Source organism: Solanum tuberosum, unplaced genomic scaffold, assembly GCF_000226075.1.
Source record: "Solanum tuberosum cultivar DM 1-3 516 R44 unplaced genomic scaffold, SolTub_3.0 scf00112, whole genome shotgun sequence".
Lineage (NCBI taxonomy): Eukaryota > Viridiplantae > Streptophyta > Magnoliopsida > Solanales > Solanaceae > Solanum > Solanum tuberosum.
The window spans coordinates 740,297-759,847 of record NW_006239035.1 but is presented as its reverse complement, the minus strand read 5'-3'; the positions used below and the strand labels follow the sequence as shown (position 1 = coordinate 759,847).

Genomic DNA, 19,551 nt, shown 5'->3' with positions numbered 1-19,551 from the left:
TTATGTTTTATTTTTTGTTAAAATTTAAATCTAGTTGAAGCTCATTTCTAACTTTTCTTATTACATTCAAAAGTTTCGATGTTGTCTTTTCTAATTGCACCATAAAATTGTGAAGAGTTCTAGATGTGATAAGTGTTTTCTTACGCGTAATTGTTTTCAAAGGTATTGTATCATCTTCAACTTTATCATCAACATTATTTTTCCAATGATATCCACAATTTGTTCTAAGCTCTGGAACTCTGAACATGTATCATTTTCACCCATCTAATAGGTTATTAACGTCCATTTTATTGCGGTAACCGAGATCAGGAATCATGACCTCAAGTTCATGAATGACGCTTTCACAAGTGGGTTCTTTCAAATTCTTTGAGATTTCATCTCTAAACAATTTTTTCGATGTCGAAACACTCTTTAAATTCGACTATATAATACCTCTACAAAATAATAATATTTTATGGTCCTGCCTATATTAATTTAGAGAGATTTTACCGTATGTCGAAAAAGATATAAGTGGTTAAATGTATAAATATGAGTATGGAAAGACAAAATAGTAAATTAATACTAATAATTACTATTATTGGGGTAAAATTGTATAACGTTATTCATTCTTCAAATAGTCTTTCAAAATGTGAAGCTAATTTTTATCATCAAAATTGTATGAAAAGTTATTAGACACATAATTATCATACAACCTAATTTGATAAGTTTTATAAATACTCCATCAAAATAAAGGAATAATGGTACTAGTGGCTTCTTTTGCGAGCATATAAGAAAACTGATACCTCTCGATTTTAGACAAAGAAAAATATTATCACAATTTAAACGGAAAAGGGCCTAAAATACCCTTAAACTATTAGAAATGGTACAAAATTACCCTACATCCACCTATTGGCTCCCAAATACCCCTATCATATACCTATTGGCTCCCAAATACCCCTGTCATCCATCTTTGGGTCGAATATTGACCACTTTTATAATGGATTATCATTTAAATATTTTTTTGAAATACGTGGCGACCAAATATTGGATATGTACAATTTAATTACTTAAATTAATTTACAAACTCACTCATTATTAATTATACACGACCCAAATTAATTAATTACACGCGTCTCAAATTATATTTATTCACCGATTAAAACAAATACACCCTTCATTCCCAACATTTCACTTCATCTATCAACCTTCTTCCCCAAAATATTCCCCTACAATCTCGAAAAACAATACTTAAATACACATATGTATCACCATAAGAAATTACCAAAACACTCATATTTTTTTATGGTGATACATGAGTGTATTTAGGTAGTGTTTTTTGAGATTGTAAGCGAATATATTGGGGAAGTAAGGTTGAAAGAGGAAGTGAAATGTTGGGAATAAAGGGTGTATTTGTTTTAATCGGTGAATAAATATAATTTGAGACGCGTGTAATTAATTAATTTGGGTCGTGTATAATTAATAATGAGTGAGTCAGGTATAATTCACTTGAGTCAAGTGTAGACAATTTGGATCGAGTATAATGGATGAGTTTGTAAATTAATTTAAGTAATTAAATTGTAGTCAATAAATGGTCGCCAGGTATTTAAAAAAATTGTTTAAATGATAATCCGATACAAAAGTGGTCAATATTAGACCCGAAGGTTGATGAAAGGGTATTTGGGAGCCAATAGGTGGATGTCAGGGGTATTTGAGAGTCAATAGGTGGATGTTAGGGGTATTTGGGAGCCAATAGGTGGATGTAGGGCAGTTTTGTACCATTTCCAATAGTTTAAGGGTATTTTAGGCCCTTTTCCGCTATTTAAATAGGCATATAAGTTTTGATGATCATTTATTAAATCAAAATATTAAAATGCAATCTTGCAATTTATTTATTTTTTTAAAAACCTTCTCAATAATATCTGACTTTTAATTGGGTTCACGTGAACATATTAAAAAGGAAAAAGGGTCAAAAATACCCCTCAACTTTGTTTTATTGGTTGGCTATGCCCTTACCGTTAAAGTGAAGTTAGTTTTGCCCCTACCATTAATAATTTCACCATATATACCCCTCATTTGACGGAAAACCCCAAATCAACTCAAATTGTTCAATTTTGATTAAAATGACCCGATTTTCTCTTTTCATCCAAACCCGACCCACTAAACCTAATGAATTAAGGAAATACCAAATTAAAACCCAATCCCATCTCTCTAATATTATTCATCTCCTTCATTTTCTTCATATCTAATCCAAACCCGATTTTCTATTTTTGTTTCTTTATCTGTAAATAAACCCATGCCCCGACTCCTCTGAATACATTTAACTCATTTCTCTTTCCCATTCTCAAAAGAACACTTTAAAGAAACCATTTCTTAGCTTCCAACCTCAATACTACTGCTTCTTCTTCTTCTTTCAGTTCCTCTTTTTTTTTCATTTTATTATTTTTATTAGAATTTGGGATTGATTTGATTCTTGATTTCTTCAATCAAACATCTCAGAAATCAGTAGCTCAAATCAATTTCCATGGAAGCTATGCAATTACTTTACTCACTTGTTTTATCTTCGCCCTATTTTATCAGTACATGAAAGATCGTCGTCAACGATTCAGGATTATCTCTGCCAATTTCAAGAGGAATTACCCTCCGCCGTCGGAAAATTGTATCAAATGATATTTCAATAAGTGACCATATTTTCGAAAGTATTGGAAAACAAAGGGAAATCGGGAAAAATATGTGGGAATCCGTCTTGGTTTCACACACTGCTTCTATCAAGTTCAAGTTCAAATTTCAAATTCCAAAACCCTGTATAACAATAAGGCCATGGATGAAGAAGCAGTGGCGGATCCAGAATTTAGAGTTTATGGGTGCCAAATAGACTTATCGATTAAATTAATTTTATATTTGATTAAACTTATTTGTCTTTTCGATATATATCATAAATCAATCAATAAAATATAAATAATAAGATATTACACTTTTATTGAATATTTAATCAAATAAAAGAAAAGTCAAAGGAGTAATAATGTAATTAATTTAATTTAAGTCAATAACAATTATAAAAAATAAAAAGAAAAATTGTGCCAGCTGTTTTTCCTTAAAAAAACGTGCTTGGAGCCTTTTTTTTTCTTAAAAAATGCATGCAGCAAATTTCTCAAAAAAATAGGTACAAATATGATTCGAACCCGCAACATCAGCCTTGTAAAGTTGCCCTCCAACTGTGGCACCACAAGCCAATTTTGTTCTCTGGGTGGCACGCTTTATATTTATATAAAATATTATATATATATATATATATACCTATGTATATATAGAGTTTCCGTCGAAGTTCGGGGGTGGCGTGGCACCCCCACACCTCTTCATAGATCCGCCACTGTGAAGAAGTGCAGCTCAATTCGATGTGCCGAAAATGCCAATCGATGGTCCCTTAATGGCATGAATGCCCTTGTCACTGGTGGGCGGTGGCACTAGAGGCATTGGATCCGTAATGCTCCCCTTCTTTACACTTTTCTGATCGTCGGCGGTAAGTGAAACTCGATGAGATCGCCGTTGATAATCCATGTGCATGTGCTTGATATATGATATTAGTTAATGGATTTAGTTGTTGTATTTATGAATACTGATTCAGTGATAGTGAAAATGTTTTCCTTTTTTGCATAAAAAAAAGGGGTTTGAAATCTTGTTTTTCAAAAGAACACTAAGCTTGTAAAATTAGATTGAAACAATCTTTGATCTCGTGAATTTACTTCGTTATTTTGGGAGGGGAAATCGGGAAAGTGGTGCTAAGGAGGAGAAGACATGAACTAGGGATTTAATTGGTATGAATTTCTTTAGTATAGCGGGTCGGGTTTGGGTTAAAATAGACAATTGGGTAATTTCAATTGAAATCGGATGAATTTGAGTTGATTTGGGGCTTTCCGTCAAATGAGGGATATATATGGTGAAATTAGTAACGGTAGGGGCAAAACTAACTTTACTTTAACGGTAAGGGCATAGTCAACCAATAAAATAAAGTTGAGGGATATTTTTTACCCTTTTCCCTATTAAAAATGCAAGTGGACATACCACCATAAAAACGCAGAGTATTTTCGAATGGACCCCTCTCAAAGCTTTGATATAATCAAACAATAAAGGACCTAAATGGTGAATAAAGATATTTTTGTTCTTATTTCTCAAAAAAAAAAAAACCCTTCTATGATAAGTATAATACATAAATGTGTTTAACTTGGCCTCAGTTTACATTTATGTCTCGTCAACTTTGGATGTAGATAAATAAACACTTAAACTTGTATAAACTTGAATAAGTAAACACATGAATCTTACGTGACATAATGCATATAGAACACCATGAAGGACTCTAATTGTCATGTAGAATGACACGTAGAACACATTTATCTATTTGTTCAACTTTATACGAGTGTAAATGTTTACTTTACACACGAAAATTGGAAGGTCATATATTTGAACTAAAGTCAAATTAAAAGACATTTAGGTATTACGCCTCTATGATAAGACAACAAAAAGCAAAAGTATTCGGTATGAGAAAAATTGTCAAATAAAACGTCCAAATCAATTTTGGTGAAATAAGTAGCTGTAGCAGTTCTAAACCTTTTTATCAACATATAGTTTATGATCATTGTGTCATATTTCTTATAGTATTTAGTGACAATAAAAAAAGAAGAATTAGAAGCACATACATCTGCACAGTAACATATACAAATAAAACCGTTTGCTACTTGCTAGTATACTACTTAGTAGTAATTATTTCAACCTAAAGGATGAAGGGTGAAAAAATCCTAGCAGCAATTGAACAACTAAGCTAATGGATCTTGAACAAAGGGGAAGCAACTATGTACAAAATCACCGGAAAATCAATTTGGGAAGTCGTAAGATCCCTAGAAATTCATACTGTGAAACTCGCTTTGCAGAATAGATCTATTCTCTAAGGAAACCATTGCAATGATCAAGTGGTTCTTGAGTTAAGCATCACTCCTCATCGTCAGAATCAGAAGTGTCAATTTGCTGTCTTCGTCCTTCAATTGCACCACTCACGTGCCTTCGCTCAGGGTGAATAAAACCTGAAGCAAACTGGTTTGCTGATAAGAAGAAAAAGAAAACTGGTAAGCACATAAATATGTAAATGAACACCACAAACTTATTTTTTTGTATACTTTAACCAAAAGGACATTAGTGATTGAAGTATATAATAATTAATTAAGCAACAGGTGATACATGAAAGGAACGATTCATATCTAACACCCGGAATAGTAGCAAGTCCCAAGTGTACTTATTTGGCTACCTGATACGAAGGTCCTCATCAGAAGTGCTCTCACGAACTTGATTTCAGCTTGATGCACGCTAACAAACTTGGACTGCAAGGCCAGGAAGAGTGCAGGTCAAATGACATTGCAAAAATAGCAGCTTGCACAGGTGATTAGCTTAAGAAAACTAAAGAGTCAACCAGGTAATCGATACTGATCATAAGATCTAAAACCAAAGTATTATATCAAACTGCTCCAGACCAGGGTGCAGATCTGATGCCATCACAGCTCATGATCAACCAAACATGAATCAATTAAGAGCGTAATTCCTTCCTCTAACGTCTAACTCGAAGACACAAGCTCCCAACCCTTGCCCCCACAAGAAGAGGAAAGAAACCAACAAGAGCCAAAAAGTAAGAAAGAAAGGGAAAAAAGGGGGGAAATAGGAAGATCAAGTTTAATGATTACCATTTGACCATACAAAAATCCAACTACTTGGTCCAGCCTGGCTTGATGCTTCAAGAGGAAAGGACGAAGGTGAGTCATATACATTTGCCTTGCCCCCTGTCAACAGCAAATTTAAATATATATCATTCAGATAGTCTCAATGTATCACCATTTAAATTGTTCTGCCACATCTGGTAGTCATGAAATCTTTTTACTGTTCATTTAGTCCAGTATACATCTATAGGCAGAAAGTATAAAGCAATACATTTAGGCAGCAATTGATGAAATACATCCAAAATTTGTGTAAAATCAACATTGACGAGCAAAATCAAAATGGCAAAACAAGAAAAGAGACACTAAGTTCTGACATACAATAATATGTTTCTTAATGTATGTTTCATGTTTGTGTAAAATCAACATTTCTTAATGTATGTTTTATATCCCTTTTTTTTTTGTCTTAGACCTACCATGATGAAACATGATTTCATTGTGTCTGCTTAAAGTTCACCAAGTTACCTAAAACCTTGCGTTAAAATATTTAAAGTGGTGAAAGCATTAGGAAACAACCAATAAAACTGATTTGGAACATTCACAACATATAATTAGTGCTTTAAGAGGGCAAACATGCATCCAAATGAAAAAATTCTCAAACTTTTACGAAAATTTGGCTCAAAACATGAGTGAGTATCAAGATCTATATTGCTCCATTAGATAAACTCACCATAATCCATCAACAAAATCTTTACACATGGTCTACTTAATAAAATACGTAATTAACGAATCTACAAGTGAGTGCATAAACTTGTAGTTTATAGTTTATACTACTCTTTTTCAGCACATTAATCTCTCTCCATATTTATTAAGGGTAGAAGTGAAAATTAATAATTAATTATATCTTGATTTTCTAAAATGACAACTATTTTTGACCAATTATTATTAGTAAGCACGACAATTAAAATGGACCGGAGAGCGTATATGCCTATAATTAAGTAATTAATATTAATGGAGAAGTGGTAAATATACGTTTGGCATTCTCTAAGTTAAGAAATAATGCCTAACCCCACCCTAAATAATTTGTTCTCCCAAAAATCTAAGAAACCATCAAACAAGATTGCTTCCTAAACTATTGCCGATGCCCAATGCAATCAAATACCATTGTTATTCCAACAATCTAAGTAACTCTAGCAAACAACAGCGCTTCTAAAACCTATGTTGATCGGGCTCTCAAAAAATATTGCCGCAACCGTGTCAGGATTCTCCAAAAATGCACTACTTTTGAGGATGCCCCACGCACCCATTGATATATTTGAAGAGTCTGGGCAACATAGTCCGAAATTACTCTCAATGCTACCAATGTCACTACTTCCTTGTAACACCCAAAAGTTCCTAGCTCAGATCAGAGCAGGAGAAACTCAGAATCATTCCAAAGTCTGCAGAAATTCTGTGTTTTAGGAGCGCCATCTACAGGCTTTAAAAGGTACTACGTATCGCCGATGGTAGTCGTAAACAAACTTCAGAAACAGGGAAAAGTGGTCTGAGATCTACGAGTTAAGACAGATGTAGATCAAGTTCAAAAACTTGGCAATTCAGCCTGAACAGGACGAGCCTGGTTTACAGGTTGTAGAACGTTTTATGGACCACAGATTGGACTCCTAAAATCAAACTTTAGAAACTCAAATTTTCTCTAATTTCTACGAACAGGGTTCTCAGTCTGTAGATGGAACCACAGACCATTGATGGCCTCGTAGAACCCTGGCTAAGTCAGTTTCAGTCAGGGCCGTTTTGGCTTTTTCCCACTCTTTTAATCCCTATGCTATGTCGTTTTAACCTATTCTAAATGGGATGAAGGGGAATTTAGTAACCTAAACCCTCCTCTTTCACGCACAACTCCCCAAATTAGATTTTCTCTCTCAAGTTTCCTCTCAAGCAAGAACTAGAGTTCCAAAGCTTCAAGAATTCAAGTCAAGGTGTCCATTCCAGGTATGTGGAATTTCATCAATGGAGTTCATTGAGTTCCAAAGAAACCTCAGATTTTCAAGTTTATGATTTCTCTACAACCTGGGTTTTTCTAGAATATTCAGTTCCTCTTCATGATTAGCCTTTAAATTACACGATTTTACCTATAATTCCATGTTTTCAATGTTATTTCATGAACCCTCAATATACAAGTATTTTCATGACTCAGAATTATGTAATTTCAGAATGCATATTATCAGGTTTCGTGATTTTAGATACTTTCAAATAAAGGTGTCTTTCAGTATTATCAATAATTAAATCATGATTCATGAGCTACTCAGTTATCATCAAAAGCCAGTATTATTTCAGTATTACCAAACTATTACTGTATTAGTTAATTGCATGTTTGTCGTTGGGAGTCTTAGCACCGAGGGGAGTTAGGGATGAATGCTCACGATCAGCGTCCGTTGGATTCTTTAGTAGCAGTCCCTAAGTCCCATAATTACGTGTCACCGTAGGATTTAAGGAGTGTCCCATCAGTTGAGGCGGCTCCTTAGTCTTTATAGACATTAGCTTAGCTCAGATCAACCTTTATACCTTGGCAAAGTGTATTGAGCCCTTTTGATATGGATTATACATCAAACTCCATGTGGTAATTCACATGGTCATATGTCAGTTAGTATTACCTCCCACAGTCAGTCTATCAGTTATTGCATGACCAAGCATTCAGTTATTTCAGTGCAACATATTATCAGATTTTATGTTATCTTCTTGGTCAATGCATCAGTATGTCTATTCAGTTCAGCATGTTCAATATTTATGTTTATCATGTTTATCCTACATACTTAGTACATTCAAAGAGACCACATACGTTTTGCCTATATTGTTTGATAATATAGGCTCAGACATTCAGCACTCAGGTCGAGGTTAGTACAGATTCCAGTCAACGTAGCAGCAGTATATGATGAGTCCTCATCCTTTGAGGATGACCATTACCTTTATTCATTTCAGTTATGTTTCTTTTAGTTTTCAGACAGTTGGAGTTAGCTAGGGGTTGTCCTAGAAACTCATATTAGTGGAGGCTTTCAAACCATAAGGTTAGCTTGGGGTCACTTGTGGCTTTAAGCATCATGTGACGACTAGGGAGTATTCTTGGGTTGTGACATTCCCCCCGCTGCTCCTATTTTAGTCGTCCTACCATATGCAGTGTCATTCCCCGATGTGTCAAACATTGATATTTGCCAATAAAAATTGCAAGTAGTGAGAAATTCAATCAAGGAACAAAGTATGATTATGTGCAATCCTTTACATGGGAGAATTTAAGAAAACAAAATCATAACAGAGAAGGATGAATAGAGAACAGCAGGGGCAAAGCAAGGAAAAGAGAATTTGCTTTAGCTTACATCAGTAGTAGGGAGTTGAAGCCAAACAAGAAATGCAAACTTCATGTGGTAATAAAGTGGAAACCTGATAAAATTAGAAGGGAAAAAAACATCAACAGGATTAAACTAGCAGTAACATTAGAAGGGTTTAAAAGTAAAATGAGTTAAGCAAAGAGCTATACCAATGGAGAAACTTATCGGTGAATAACTCAACAACACTGAAAGACCCATAAGCTGCAAGCAAAAGAAACTTCTTACAGTTCTAAGAAGAATGTCCAAGAAAATGCAACCAAATTTTTCGGTAACCCAAGGGTACATGAAGAGAAACTATCAAGGAGTTAGACTGAACATTATAATACGAACATACAATCTGAGCAGGTATGCTACATAAAAGTGAATCCCAATAAATTCCCACAGAAAGCATATATACCTAACATGTATGAAAATTCTAGTCTCTCAACTTATTGCAAAATTCAAACATATTGTTTGTTAGAATCACTGCAATCATTATCGTTTTTTAGGTTGTTTGTAGGTAAAATTCAATAGTTGCTTTAAAATAGTAGTAGTAATCATCCATGACTTGCAACACAAAATTCTAATGTTCTAGTATATTTAGATGCCTAAATATATCTTCTCCATAATCCCTCCAGAAAACATATAAACAGTTCTATGTTGCATTTTTGGTTAAAAACAGTTCTTTGTTGAATTGATAGTTCTTTTCACCCTGTAACTAAATTCAACAACTTCTAAACAAGAAGTATATATTAACTAACCAGGGGATACATGCAGCTGTTTTACACAGAAACTTGAAATACTAAAGGGAAAAAAACAAGAAAAAAGATAAGAGACTGCATCTTAAGTAAAAGTAAATAGCGTACGGTTGTTGTTGTATACTCAAAGAAGAAATACATTAAGAAAGCAAAGAAAATAAACAACAGTACAAACCTGCCCAATACAGTAGCCACTTTCTCTGCTCATTTTCATCTCTTCCCTCAATTGCCTTAAATGTGGAATAAACAGGTAAAACAACCCCCACAGAACAGCTGTAAATGTCCCATAATAACAACAAATCAACAATTACATAAGCAATCTTATCTTACCTTCCCCAAATAAGAATCATACTTTTAATTGATAAACAAGTTCTCATATAATCGTAAACAATAGTTCCAGTAAACAAAATTAAATAACAGCTCACCATGCTGTCCGCACAACAATATTAGAAGCCAGTGGAGAAAAAAGTAGTCTCAATCCAACCTGCATTGAATGGAATTCACATTCATATAGTTGATACTAAAAGAAGTATCAAGTGTGTTTAGACAGGAAGATGATGTTACAATGATTTTAGAAAAAACACTTGGATACAAATTCCTCGGACATGTTATAAAAGAAGTATCAAGTGTGTTGCCTTAACCATCGTAATAAAAAAAGCTAATGAACAAAGAATAGAATAAAGGAGTTTGCTTTTGGTCCAACACTTGAAACAAGTCCACTCCTAAGGCTGCTTTTGGGCACCCAAAGGGTGTGACCTAGTGGTCAATGAAGCCATTAAGAGCCATGAGATCTCAGGTTCAAATCCCACCGGAGACGAAACACTAAGTCATTCCTTCTCATCTATCCTAGCATTGGTGGACAGAGTTACCTTGTACATGTTACTAGTAGGAGGTGACAGATATCACGTGGAATTAATCGATGTGAGGGAAAGCTGGTCCGGACACCATGGTCATCATTAAAAAAAAAAGGCTTATTTTGGTCATCTGAGTTATTATCAAATCTTAACGGAATCTTTATTTCACCACTGTTTACTATATCAACACTAGAGAATCCACTCTCAAATTCTCCAGAATACCAATCAACACCTCAATCCAAAAATAGACGAATTAGACGTGTGGTATCCCAAAAACAAATTCATTAATCATAGACAAATTCATATTTCCACAATAAATTGAAAGAAGAAGAAAAATCAACAGAAATTGAAGATCCCAAATCAATAAAAAAACTATCTATGTCCATACAGAAATCAAAAACTCAAGGATAAAATAGATGCATACGAAAAGTGTAAAAAGGAATAAAAACCTCGGGATCCATCTAGTCTAGTTCATACAACTGAATCTTTGTAGCCAGAGTTGAAACAATTCAATCAATCCTCGTGCAGTTATCACTTCTGCAGTAAAAAATTGGGGAAAACAATAACAAGTTTTAACGGAGGATTTTGAGGTCGGCGTTCGACTCACTAACTCGACACAATTTAACTAAGCCTAGTATTTTGGATGGAAAAATAATACAGTATGATCAAGGCGGTCAAATAAACGTTTAGCTAAATTTGATAATGTAAAAAATTGATGGGTTAATTAGGGCGTGGCAAAATTAAATTCAACATGTACAATCCGATTCAATCCATTTAGATTTGGGTTGGTTATCTATTCGTTTATTTGTTAGCTCAACCTATTTCAACCCATTAAAAATTAGATTGATAAGTAATCAAATTGATTTTTGAAAAAATTTGTCAAAATATTTTAATTTATTTTATTTTTTGATTTTATATGTTATATATAGTTATAATAAAGAAAAAAAATTATTAGGTACTAAAAGCTTATAAAATAACAAATAAAGCTATTAAAACTTAGTAAATATTGGACGGATTGGGTTATGACCCGTCGCCTAACCCGTTTTGACCCAACCCATTTTGGCCCAAACAAATTTGGGTTGGGTTGGGTCTTGACCCATTTTGACCCGTCAAAATTTAACCCAACCTGTCCAATTGCCACTCTAGAGTTAATAAATAATGCTTAAATGTTATTTAGATTAAAATGAGCGATTAAAAAAAAAAGATTGTAAGATTGATTGAGTGTGCTTCCTTATCTGGGGTACACATTAGGAGTTAAATGTCCACATACTGGCCCTGGATAATAGTATCATCAAAAGATATTAGTCTAACATAGGTAGTTCCAAGGTTGTCTTCTTCTCATTCTTTGTAAGCATACACTGGGGGAGTTGATCAGATGGTAGGTCATTAAAAACATCTTCTTCTTTTTTGCTCTTTCCTTTATCAACCAATCTGCAATCCTATTATGCTCCATGTATGTGTGAGACATCCTCAGAGTTCCCAGCTCCTGCATTAGTGATCTGCACTTAACAATTAGATTGTTATAGAGTAATTGATCTTGTTCAATCATGTAAATGACGTCAAATGAATTAATGTTGATCACTAAAAATGTAAGATTATAATCTACCGCTTATGTTAGACCCCTTTTGAGAGCTTGGAGCTCTGTCATAACATGGTTGGTGTGGGGAATGTAATTAATGAAGCTCAGAATCCATCGACTTGTGTGATCTTCAAGAATTCCCCCAATTCCTCCTGGCCTGGGTTGTTCTTAACTTCACCATCAATGTTTACTTTCTAGGTTCCCTTTTCAGGAAGCTCCATTTAACATGTATGTTGATTTTCCCTTTTATGGTTGTCCTCTTTTGGCCAATCATTAAGTGATATTTCATCATTGATCACATAGTCACAACTGATGGGGTCTCTTTTGTTATTGAATTGATTGTTATTTCTAATCAACCAGATGTTCCAAAGCAGAATGAAAGGAGAGTTCCCCAAATAATTCTATTGTTGAAAGGTTTATATCTCATGATAGTCCAAAGGTTTAATCAGTTTTCAGTGTTGGTTGTATTAGGATTGGGGTTCTGGACCGTGGAGGTGTTCCTAAGAGTGCTCACCCAGAATCTGGTTGAGTTGCGACAAACAAAGAACATATGATTGGTGTCCTTGTTCAGGGAGTTGCAGAAGACTCGGTGAGGAGTAATGTTGAGGCCTTTTTGGTGGAGAGAGTGATTTGTGGGAAGTTTATCATGGTGGAATAACCAGAGAAAAAAATTGATTTTGTTTGGAGTCCTGGTAGACCAGATTATGTCGACAGTCTGAATCTCTTGGTAGACAGGAGTGTTCTTTTAGATGTAGTGGTAAGCACTTCCAGCTGAGAAGAGACCATTACTAGTTAGCCCTGAGATGAATGTATTTTACTTGTAACTTTTGTAAGGAATTGTGTAGCTCATGATGATGTTTTGGAGCTCCTCATGGATAGGGAAGGAAAGCGTAGTTTCGAAGTTTCACTTGCCATTTAGGTAGATGTCGTTGATCCTAAGGTTCTCATCCTCCTTCATAAAGGGATCATGGATGATGTTTTCTATGGCATCAATATTTATTTCACATTAGTACTTTAAGGATTTCAGACTAAAATTTAGTTATTACAACTTGTATGTATCTTAATTTCAATTTAATCTTCTTGTTTACTGCAATTAATTATACCTTTTGAACCTTGATAACAACTTTCTAAAATCACCAATGTACAATGCAAGTGCTTGTCTTGTGCACATTAAATGAGAGTTTAAGAAATTGTGTTGAACGGCCAAAATGATGGAAATCTATACTGCAAGTTGTTCAATAAAAGTACAATAAAGTATAAGGACACTTGGTATGAGACTATTTGTAGCCGTCAATTTAATTGTGAACTCATGAAACGTACTTTGTTGAAATAAAATGAACATTTAGTCTACCTCTATATTTTATGAGGTTTCCTTGGTAGTTTATTTAATTTGTCTTAGTATAATTATCTAAACTCTCTATTCTTCTTATGTCACGGTATCATAAAAAAATGATACTAAAAAAAACTTTTAAACCTTAATTGTCTAAACTTTCTATTTTTCTTATGTCACGGTATCATACAAAATTGATACTAAAAAAAACCCTTTAAACCTTGATATGAGTTAAAGAAAATTAATCGGCCTTCTTGATCATAATAGTTGACTGGTCGAGGAGTTTTCTCCTGACCACTAAGTCAAGGGTCTTCTTTTTTGGTAATTTTTGGACCGGTGGTCCATTTTATTATTAAAGGCAAATGGACTCAAAATGAGCCCTTTACAAACAAAAGCAGCAAATAAGAGGTCGGTCCAAAAGTGACCAAATCTCAGGTGAAAACCAATCCCCTAGAACATAGAGTTTCCTAATCTAATTCCCCAGCTGCCTCTTCCATTCATATCTCTGTTGCTGAAGATGTTTCTAAGGGTCCCTTGTGCGAGCTTTTCTCTGAAGATACAAGTAAGTGTTTTGCACCCCGTATTTACTTGCGCTATTTTCCTCTTCTAACTCTATTTTTTGTAGCCTGTACATTGTTAAATCCATGACAATGTGGTTCAACGATTCTCCCTTTTGCTGGTGATATCACTCTTTGTTGGTTGAAGTAGATGTGACTAACTAGATGTGTTTGCTTAGCTATATTGCCCCTGTCTTGACCACAATTATTTTGTAAATGTAATAGCTAAGTGATTCTGTTGTCTCTGTGGTCTCTCCTCTACATATCATTTCTGTTGCTGATATTGATTTTCCTTGTTCTTATTCTGATAGCTGGTATTTGTTGCTTGTCCATGTTTAAGATCTTTCTTGCTTTGCTTGGTAGATCTTAAAAACTGTGATATTATTGCATGTCTTCCTGATTGATAGCTATGTTAGTGATGTGATCAGCTAATTGATTAGCTTCTATAAATATATGCACTAACTGTATATTAAGTGTAGACATAATGTCATGTATCTCCTATATCCTTTCTATTAAGCTCCAAGGTACCATCCATTCTCTTTGAATCATATTCCAAAGACTTCGTGAATCTGACATTTGTGATCCCACCCCTCTTGCAGCAGCTCAGTGCCTTCCAGATTGCTGTAATTTCTTCTTCCATGTTTGTTGTATTGCCTATCTTTTGTGCTTCAGCGTATACTAGGTCTCCTTGACTCCTTCTTATACAAAATCCATAAGAGTTTTCTCCTGGATTGCCTTTGCTAGCTCCATCTGTATTACACTTTATCCATCTTTCCTCTGGCGTTAACCACTTTACTATGTGATAGTGTAGAACTGGTTTATACTGCCGGAGTAAATCAAGCATCCCCGACCAATGGTAAGGGATATTTCGTAGCCAAAGATATGTAACTCTTATCAACATATGTACTGTCGATTGACATTGAGTGTACATTTTGTCGAAAGAGACTTCCTTGTCATGTCTATTTGCATTCCTCCTCTTCCATAGTTCCCACATAATTATTGCAGGTATTGCCTTCATTATGTGTTTCACCTTAGGATTTGCATCATATTCCCACCATTGCATAATCATATTATGTAATTATTCTCCTGCTATGGTAATACCTGCACAAGAAGCAAACTGCTTCCATAGCCGTTGGGCTATGGGAGCTGTTAGTAATAAATGTGTCATGGCCTCTATTTCCCCTTTGTCACAACAATAACATTTTGAGACTATGTTCATCCTCATTCTCTTTAGATTATCATTCGTGGCAATTCTTTTCTTCCAAACTCTCCACAAAAAGAACTATATCTTAAAAGATATTCTTTTTATCCACATGCAACTCCTCCACTCCAATGGTTGTCTTCTCTGCCTCAAAATATGATATGCAGATTTAACAGTAAAAATCCCATTTGAGTTTCCCATCCACCAAGCTTTGTCATTTGTTTTGGAAGTGAGGGACTTGATGCTCTCCACGATATATTCTACCATCTCTTCTGAAATGTACTCATTCAACTTTTCTATCCTCCAAGTGTCATTTGTAATGAACTCTCTTACTTCTATTTCCTCCTCCCTAGCAGATTCACCTTCTGTATAATACAATGCCTCTTGTTTAGTCCAGTTGTCAAGCCAAAAGCTGGAATTTCCAGCTTTTACTTGCCACCAAATGTCATGTTCCACTTCCTCTCTTATGGCCACCATTTTCCTCCATACATGTGAAGACCCCACACTTTTAGCTAACACAGGATGGAGCTTTTTACAATACTTATTCCCCATATACGTGCTCCATAGAGATGTGGTTGAGACTCTAAAATGCCACCAAAGCTTTGCAAATAGTGCATCATTTACAGTATAGAGGGACCTGAACCCCAACCCTTCTTCATCTTTAGGTAAACACATGTCTTCCCATATTACCCAGTGTTTACCGTTTAAGCTTCCGCTTCCCCAAAAGAATTTTGCAAAACATTGGTGGATTTGGTTAATAACGCTTTTATGAGGATTCATGGCAGATAATAGGTACACTGGAAGAGATTGAAGCACATGGTTGATTAAAGTATACTTGCCACCGAATGAGAGGAATTCGTTTTGCCATGACAGTACTCTTCTAGCAATCTTTCTTATCAACTCTTCAAAATAAGACTTTCGCTTCCTGCCATAAACAACTGGGCACCCAAGATAGGTAAAAGGGAAGTTTCCTTGCCTGATCCCTGTAATTCTTCTCAACCTAATTGCAACTATCAATGGTGTGTTTTCATGAAGATAAAAAGAGCTTTTAGATTTATTAATCATCTGACCCGAGACTTTCTCATACTCCCTTAACACTATCATCAATTGTATTATTGAATGTATGTCCCCTGAGCCAAATAGAATGGTATCGTCCGCGTATGAGAGGTGATTAATTTTAAGACTCCACTTGGGCATCCTGTATCCCTTGAAGTTTTCATCTTCATGCAGATTATTCAACCGTCTTGCCAGTACTTCGGCTGCAATTATGAATAGAGTAGGTGATAGGGGGTCTCCCTGCTTTAAGCCCCTACATGATTGGAAAAAACCATTTGATTGACCATTAATCAGCACCGAGTACTAGTTATTCGACCCCAACCTCCAAACCATGTCAATGCTGATCTCTGAGAACCCAAATTTTCTCAAGACTTTCGTTAGAAATATCCAAGAAACTCTGTCATAAGCCTTTGCCATGTCCAGCTTCACCACCACATTAATATTCTAATTTCTTTTGTCAATATCCCTGATGATTTCTTGTGCCAGTAACACGTTTTCTTTAATACTTCTACCTTTCACAAATCCTGATCGGGTTGGCGAAATAATCTTCGGGAGCACCTTTGCTTTTATGTTATGTACCATTCTCAAAATAATTTTGTTGATAAAACAACTTAAACTTATGGGTTTTAAATATGAGAATGTTTTCACCTCTTCTTTCTTGGACAGTAGTATTAAATTGGTGTGAGTAATAAATTTGGGCAAATCCTGCTCGCAGAAGAAAGCTCTGACCAATTTAGTTATATCAGCCCCAATTACCTCCCAGCAACTTTGGAAAAAAAGGCCTGAAAAACCATCCAGCCCACAAGCACTCTCGCCATTTAGCTCAAAAATTGCACCTTTCACTTCGTCTTCCTTTGGCAGTTCTGTCATCGCCTCGTTAGCATCAGTAGTAATCAGCCTAGGAATGTGGTTTAGTATTGTGAAATCCTGATTGGACTCATTTTCCTGGAATTGTTCCACGAAAAAAGCCACCGCTGCCTCACCAATTAGCTGATTTGCTTGAACTTTCTCTCCTCTCTCATTTGTGATCTCTGATGTATGTAACTTCTTTCTTCTACCATTCACATAAGAGTGAAATTTTTTTGTATTACAATCACCTTCTCTAAACCATCTCATTCATTCCTTTTATTTCCAGTATTGCTCCTCAATCTTGAGATATTTCTTCAACTTCGCCTCCATTTTGCTCAAATCAGCCCTATTCGCCGCCATGGGGATTGAGTCTCTTTAATTCTTATCATATCTTCAATGGTAGCTATCTATCGAAAGATATCGCCAAAAGTTTCTTTACTCCAATTTCTCAGAGCCCACTTCACCTTTTTGAGTTTAGCATTAACTTCCATGAAAGGACTGCCTGTGAATTCTATGTTCCAGTTCTGTTGTACCACACTTTTGAACTGTTCATGCTTAGCCCAAAAATTAAGAAATCGAAAAGGTTTAAGCAGGGCTTCCACTTCTGTGTTACATACCACGTGAAGAGGAACATGGTCTGAGCTTTGTCGAATAAATTGTTGTACTCTAATGGCTGGAAAAGTAGTTGAGAATTCATGATTGACCAAAATTCTATCTAATTTTTTTAATATACAATCATCTTTAATCCTTCCGTTCCACCAAGTATACCTTGTTCCAGTGAAAGGAACCTCCAAAAGTGCACAACTATTAATACACTGCGCAAAATCCATTGCTTCCTGCTGAGTAAATGCTAGTCCACCCAATTTTTCTTACTCATTTAAGCATACATTAAAATCGCCTCCTACCATCCAGGGTGATTGAATGACTTCTGCACAGCTACTCAACTTTTCCCATAATTCTAACCTTTCCACCCTATAACATCTTGCATACACTGACGAGATAAAGAAAATGCTATTGTTTTTGCTAAACTTCATGGTAATTTGTTGAATTGAGTTCAGCACAACATCTTCCTCCCATTCGTTTCTCCAAAAAATCCAAATTTTACCAGAGCAGTTGACAAGGGCCTTGTCAAAACCTAACTTTCTTTTAAATTGATCAATATATGTTGGGTCCTGAAATAGCTCCATTAGTGCTATGAAAGAGTAGTGATGTCTTCTATTTAAATCCATTAATCTCCCAAAGGAATTTTGGGTGTTAACAGATCTTATGTTCCAAAACATGGCCTTTTCAATCATTGATAACTAATTGTAGGGCGTTCCTTATTACTTCTTGTTTTGACTTGTAATGGGATGATGGTCCTCCCTCTTTTTGCCTTCAAACTGTTAGTGAACCTTATTGACAAATCACCAGTTTTGCTGATTTGTTGAATGTTGAAGTCAATGGTCTCCTCCTCTTCCCTATCTTTCCCCTGCTGTATTTCATCTTTTGTTTCATCTATTAAATTAGGGGCTTCCTTGAGGTGAAGGTCTGCTATGCTTTCCACCGGCCTGTTCATCTCCTATATTCCTTCTGACATGATTGCTTGTGGTTGTGCGTAACTTTCTTTAGCATACTCTTGTAATTCCTCCCTATTATTGCGACTTTTTCCCATCGTATTGGACACTTCTACTGGTTTAGTTACTTTCTCTGGCGTTTGCATGCTGTTGTTTTTCCCTATTGGTGTCACGTCTTTGTGTCCCCTGGGATATGCATTGCTTACCCGAGAGTTTCTCCAACCGGTCTTTGGAGAGTTCATGTCGATCTTCTTCTTCTCTCCTTGTATTTTCCATCACTTCCTCGCTTACATGTTCTTCGTTACTCAATGCCCCAAAGGGATATTTGGTTGGTACCTGAACTTTACCCCATATTTGTTCAGGCTATTTTTTTCATCCGCCATTTTTATTTCCTTGCTCCACTACCTGCATTTTCCTTCCGCCTTTGATTGTCCACCTCTTCTCTTTTGTTCATGTTCATCTTTTCTGAATTACTTTTATTTGGTTCCTTCTTTTCTGTTCCATCTACCTCTTCTGTTTCTGCCTGCATCTCCTTTTACTCCTTTTTTGGGTATAATTATGGGTGCTCCAGGTAGCACTGTTCCATATCATGACCTTGTATCATACAAGTCTTGCAATATTTTGGCACATAGTCATATTTAATTTTGATCCACTTTTCCATGAGCTCCCCGCTAGTCTTTTTCACCGCTATCTTGATGCGTTTGGGGAATTCCCTTAATAGGTCTACCTCCACCTGCACCCTTGCACAACTGGTCTTGTTTGATTCCTTGTAGCCATATCCAC

At 35.4% G+C, this 19,551-nt stretch overlaps 2 protein-coding genes across 2 annotated transcripts; both read right to left on the bottom strand.

The window, feature by feature from the left end:
• Positions 1 to 4,573: 4,573 nt before the first annotated feature.
• On the bottom strand, positions 4,574 to 11,309 carry LOC102590528 (HVA22-like protein k). The gene is made up of 8 exons (XM_006349546.2): positions 11,093 to 11,309; positions 10,215 to 10,273; positions 9,965 to 10,062; positions 9,202 to 9,253; positions 9,041 to 9,104; positions 5,703 to 5,798; positions 5,273 to 5,345; positions 4,574 to 5,069 (listed from the first exon to the last, which is right to left on the bottom strand). The coding sequence occupies exons 1-8, from the start codon at positions 11,102 to 11,104 to the stop codon at positions 4,960 to 4,962; spliced, it is 564 nt and encodes a 187-aa protein (XP_006349608.1). The 5' UTR covers positions 11,105 to 11,309; the 3' UTR covers positions 4,574 to 4,959.
• A 4,082-nt stretch (positions 11,310 to 15,391) lies between these two features.
• Positions 15,392 to 19,297, bottom strand: LOC107060995 (uncharacterized). Its single transcript, XM_015309642.1, has 5 exons — positions 19,174 to 19,297; positions 17,984 to 18,065; positions 17,123 to 17,420; positions 16,689 to 16,789; positions 15,392 to 16,619 (listed from the first exon to the last, which is right to left on the bottom strand). Exons 1-5 carry the CDS (start codon positions 19,295 to 19,297, stop codon positions 15,392 to 15,394), a joined length of 1,833 nt encoding a protein of 610 aa, XP_015165128.1.
• Between the last annotated feature and the right edge of the window lie 254 nt (positions 19,298 to 19,551).

What these genes read in the sequence shown, in the direction of transcription:
- LOC102590528 (XM_006349546.2), bottom strand. An exon ending in GTGGCTACTGTATTGGGCAG is followed by an intron (nt 9,254 to 9,964) that starts GTTTGTACTGTT and finishes TTTTGCTTGCAG; the next exon opens with CTTATGGGTCTTTCAGTGTT. An exon ending in ACCGATAAGTTTCTCCATTG is followed by an intron (nt 9,105 to 9,201) that starts GTATAGCTCTTT and finishes TAATTTTATCAG; the next exon opens with GTTTCCACTTTATTACCACA.
- LOC107060995 (XM_015309642.1), bottom strand. Translation starts at nt 19,297, where the DNA reads ATGCAGGCAGAAACAGAAGAGGTAGATGGAACAGAAAAGAAGGAACCA. An exon ending in GTTCCTTTCACTGGAACAAG is followed by an intron (nt 17,421 to 17,983) that starts GTATACTTGGTG and finishes TGTGAATGGTAG; the next exon opens with AAGAAAGAAGTTACATACAT. An exon ending in TTTTCCAAAGTTGCTGGGAG is followed by an intron (nt 16,790 to 17,122) that starts GTAATTGGGGCT and finishes GTGGTGGTGAAG; the next exon opens with CTGGACATGGCAAAGGCTTA.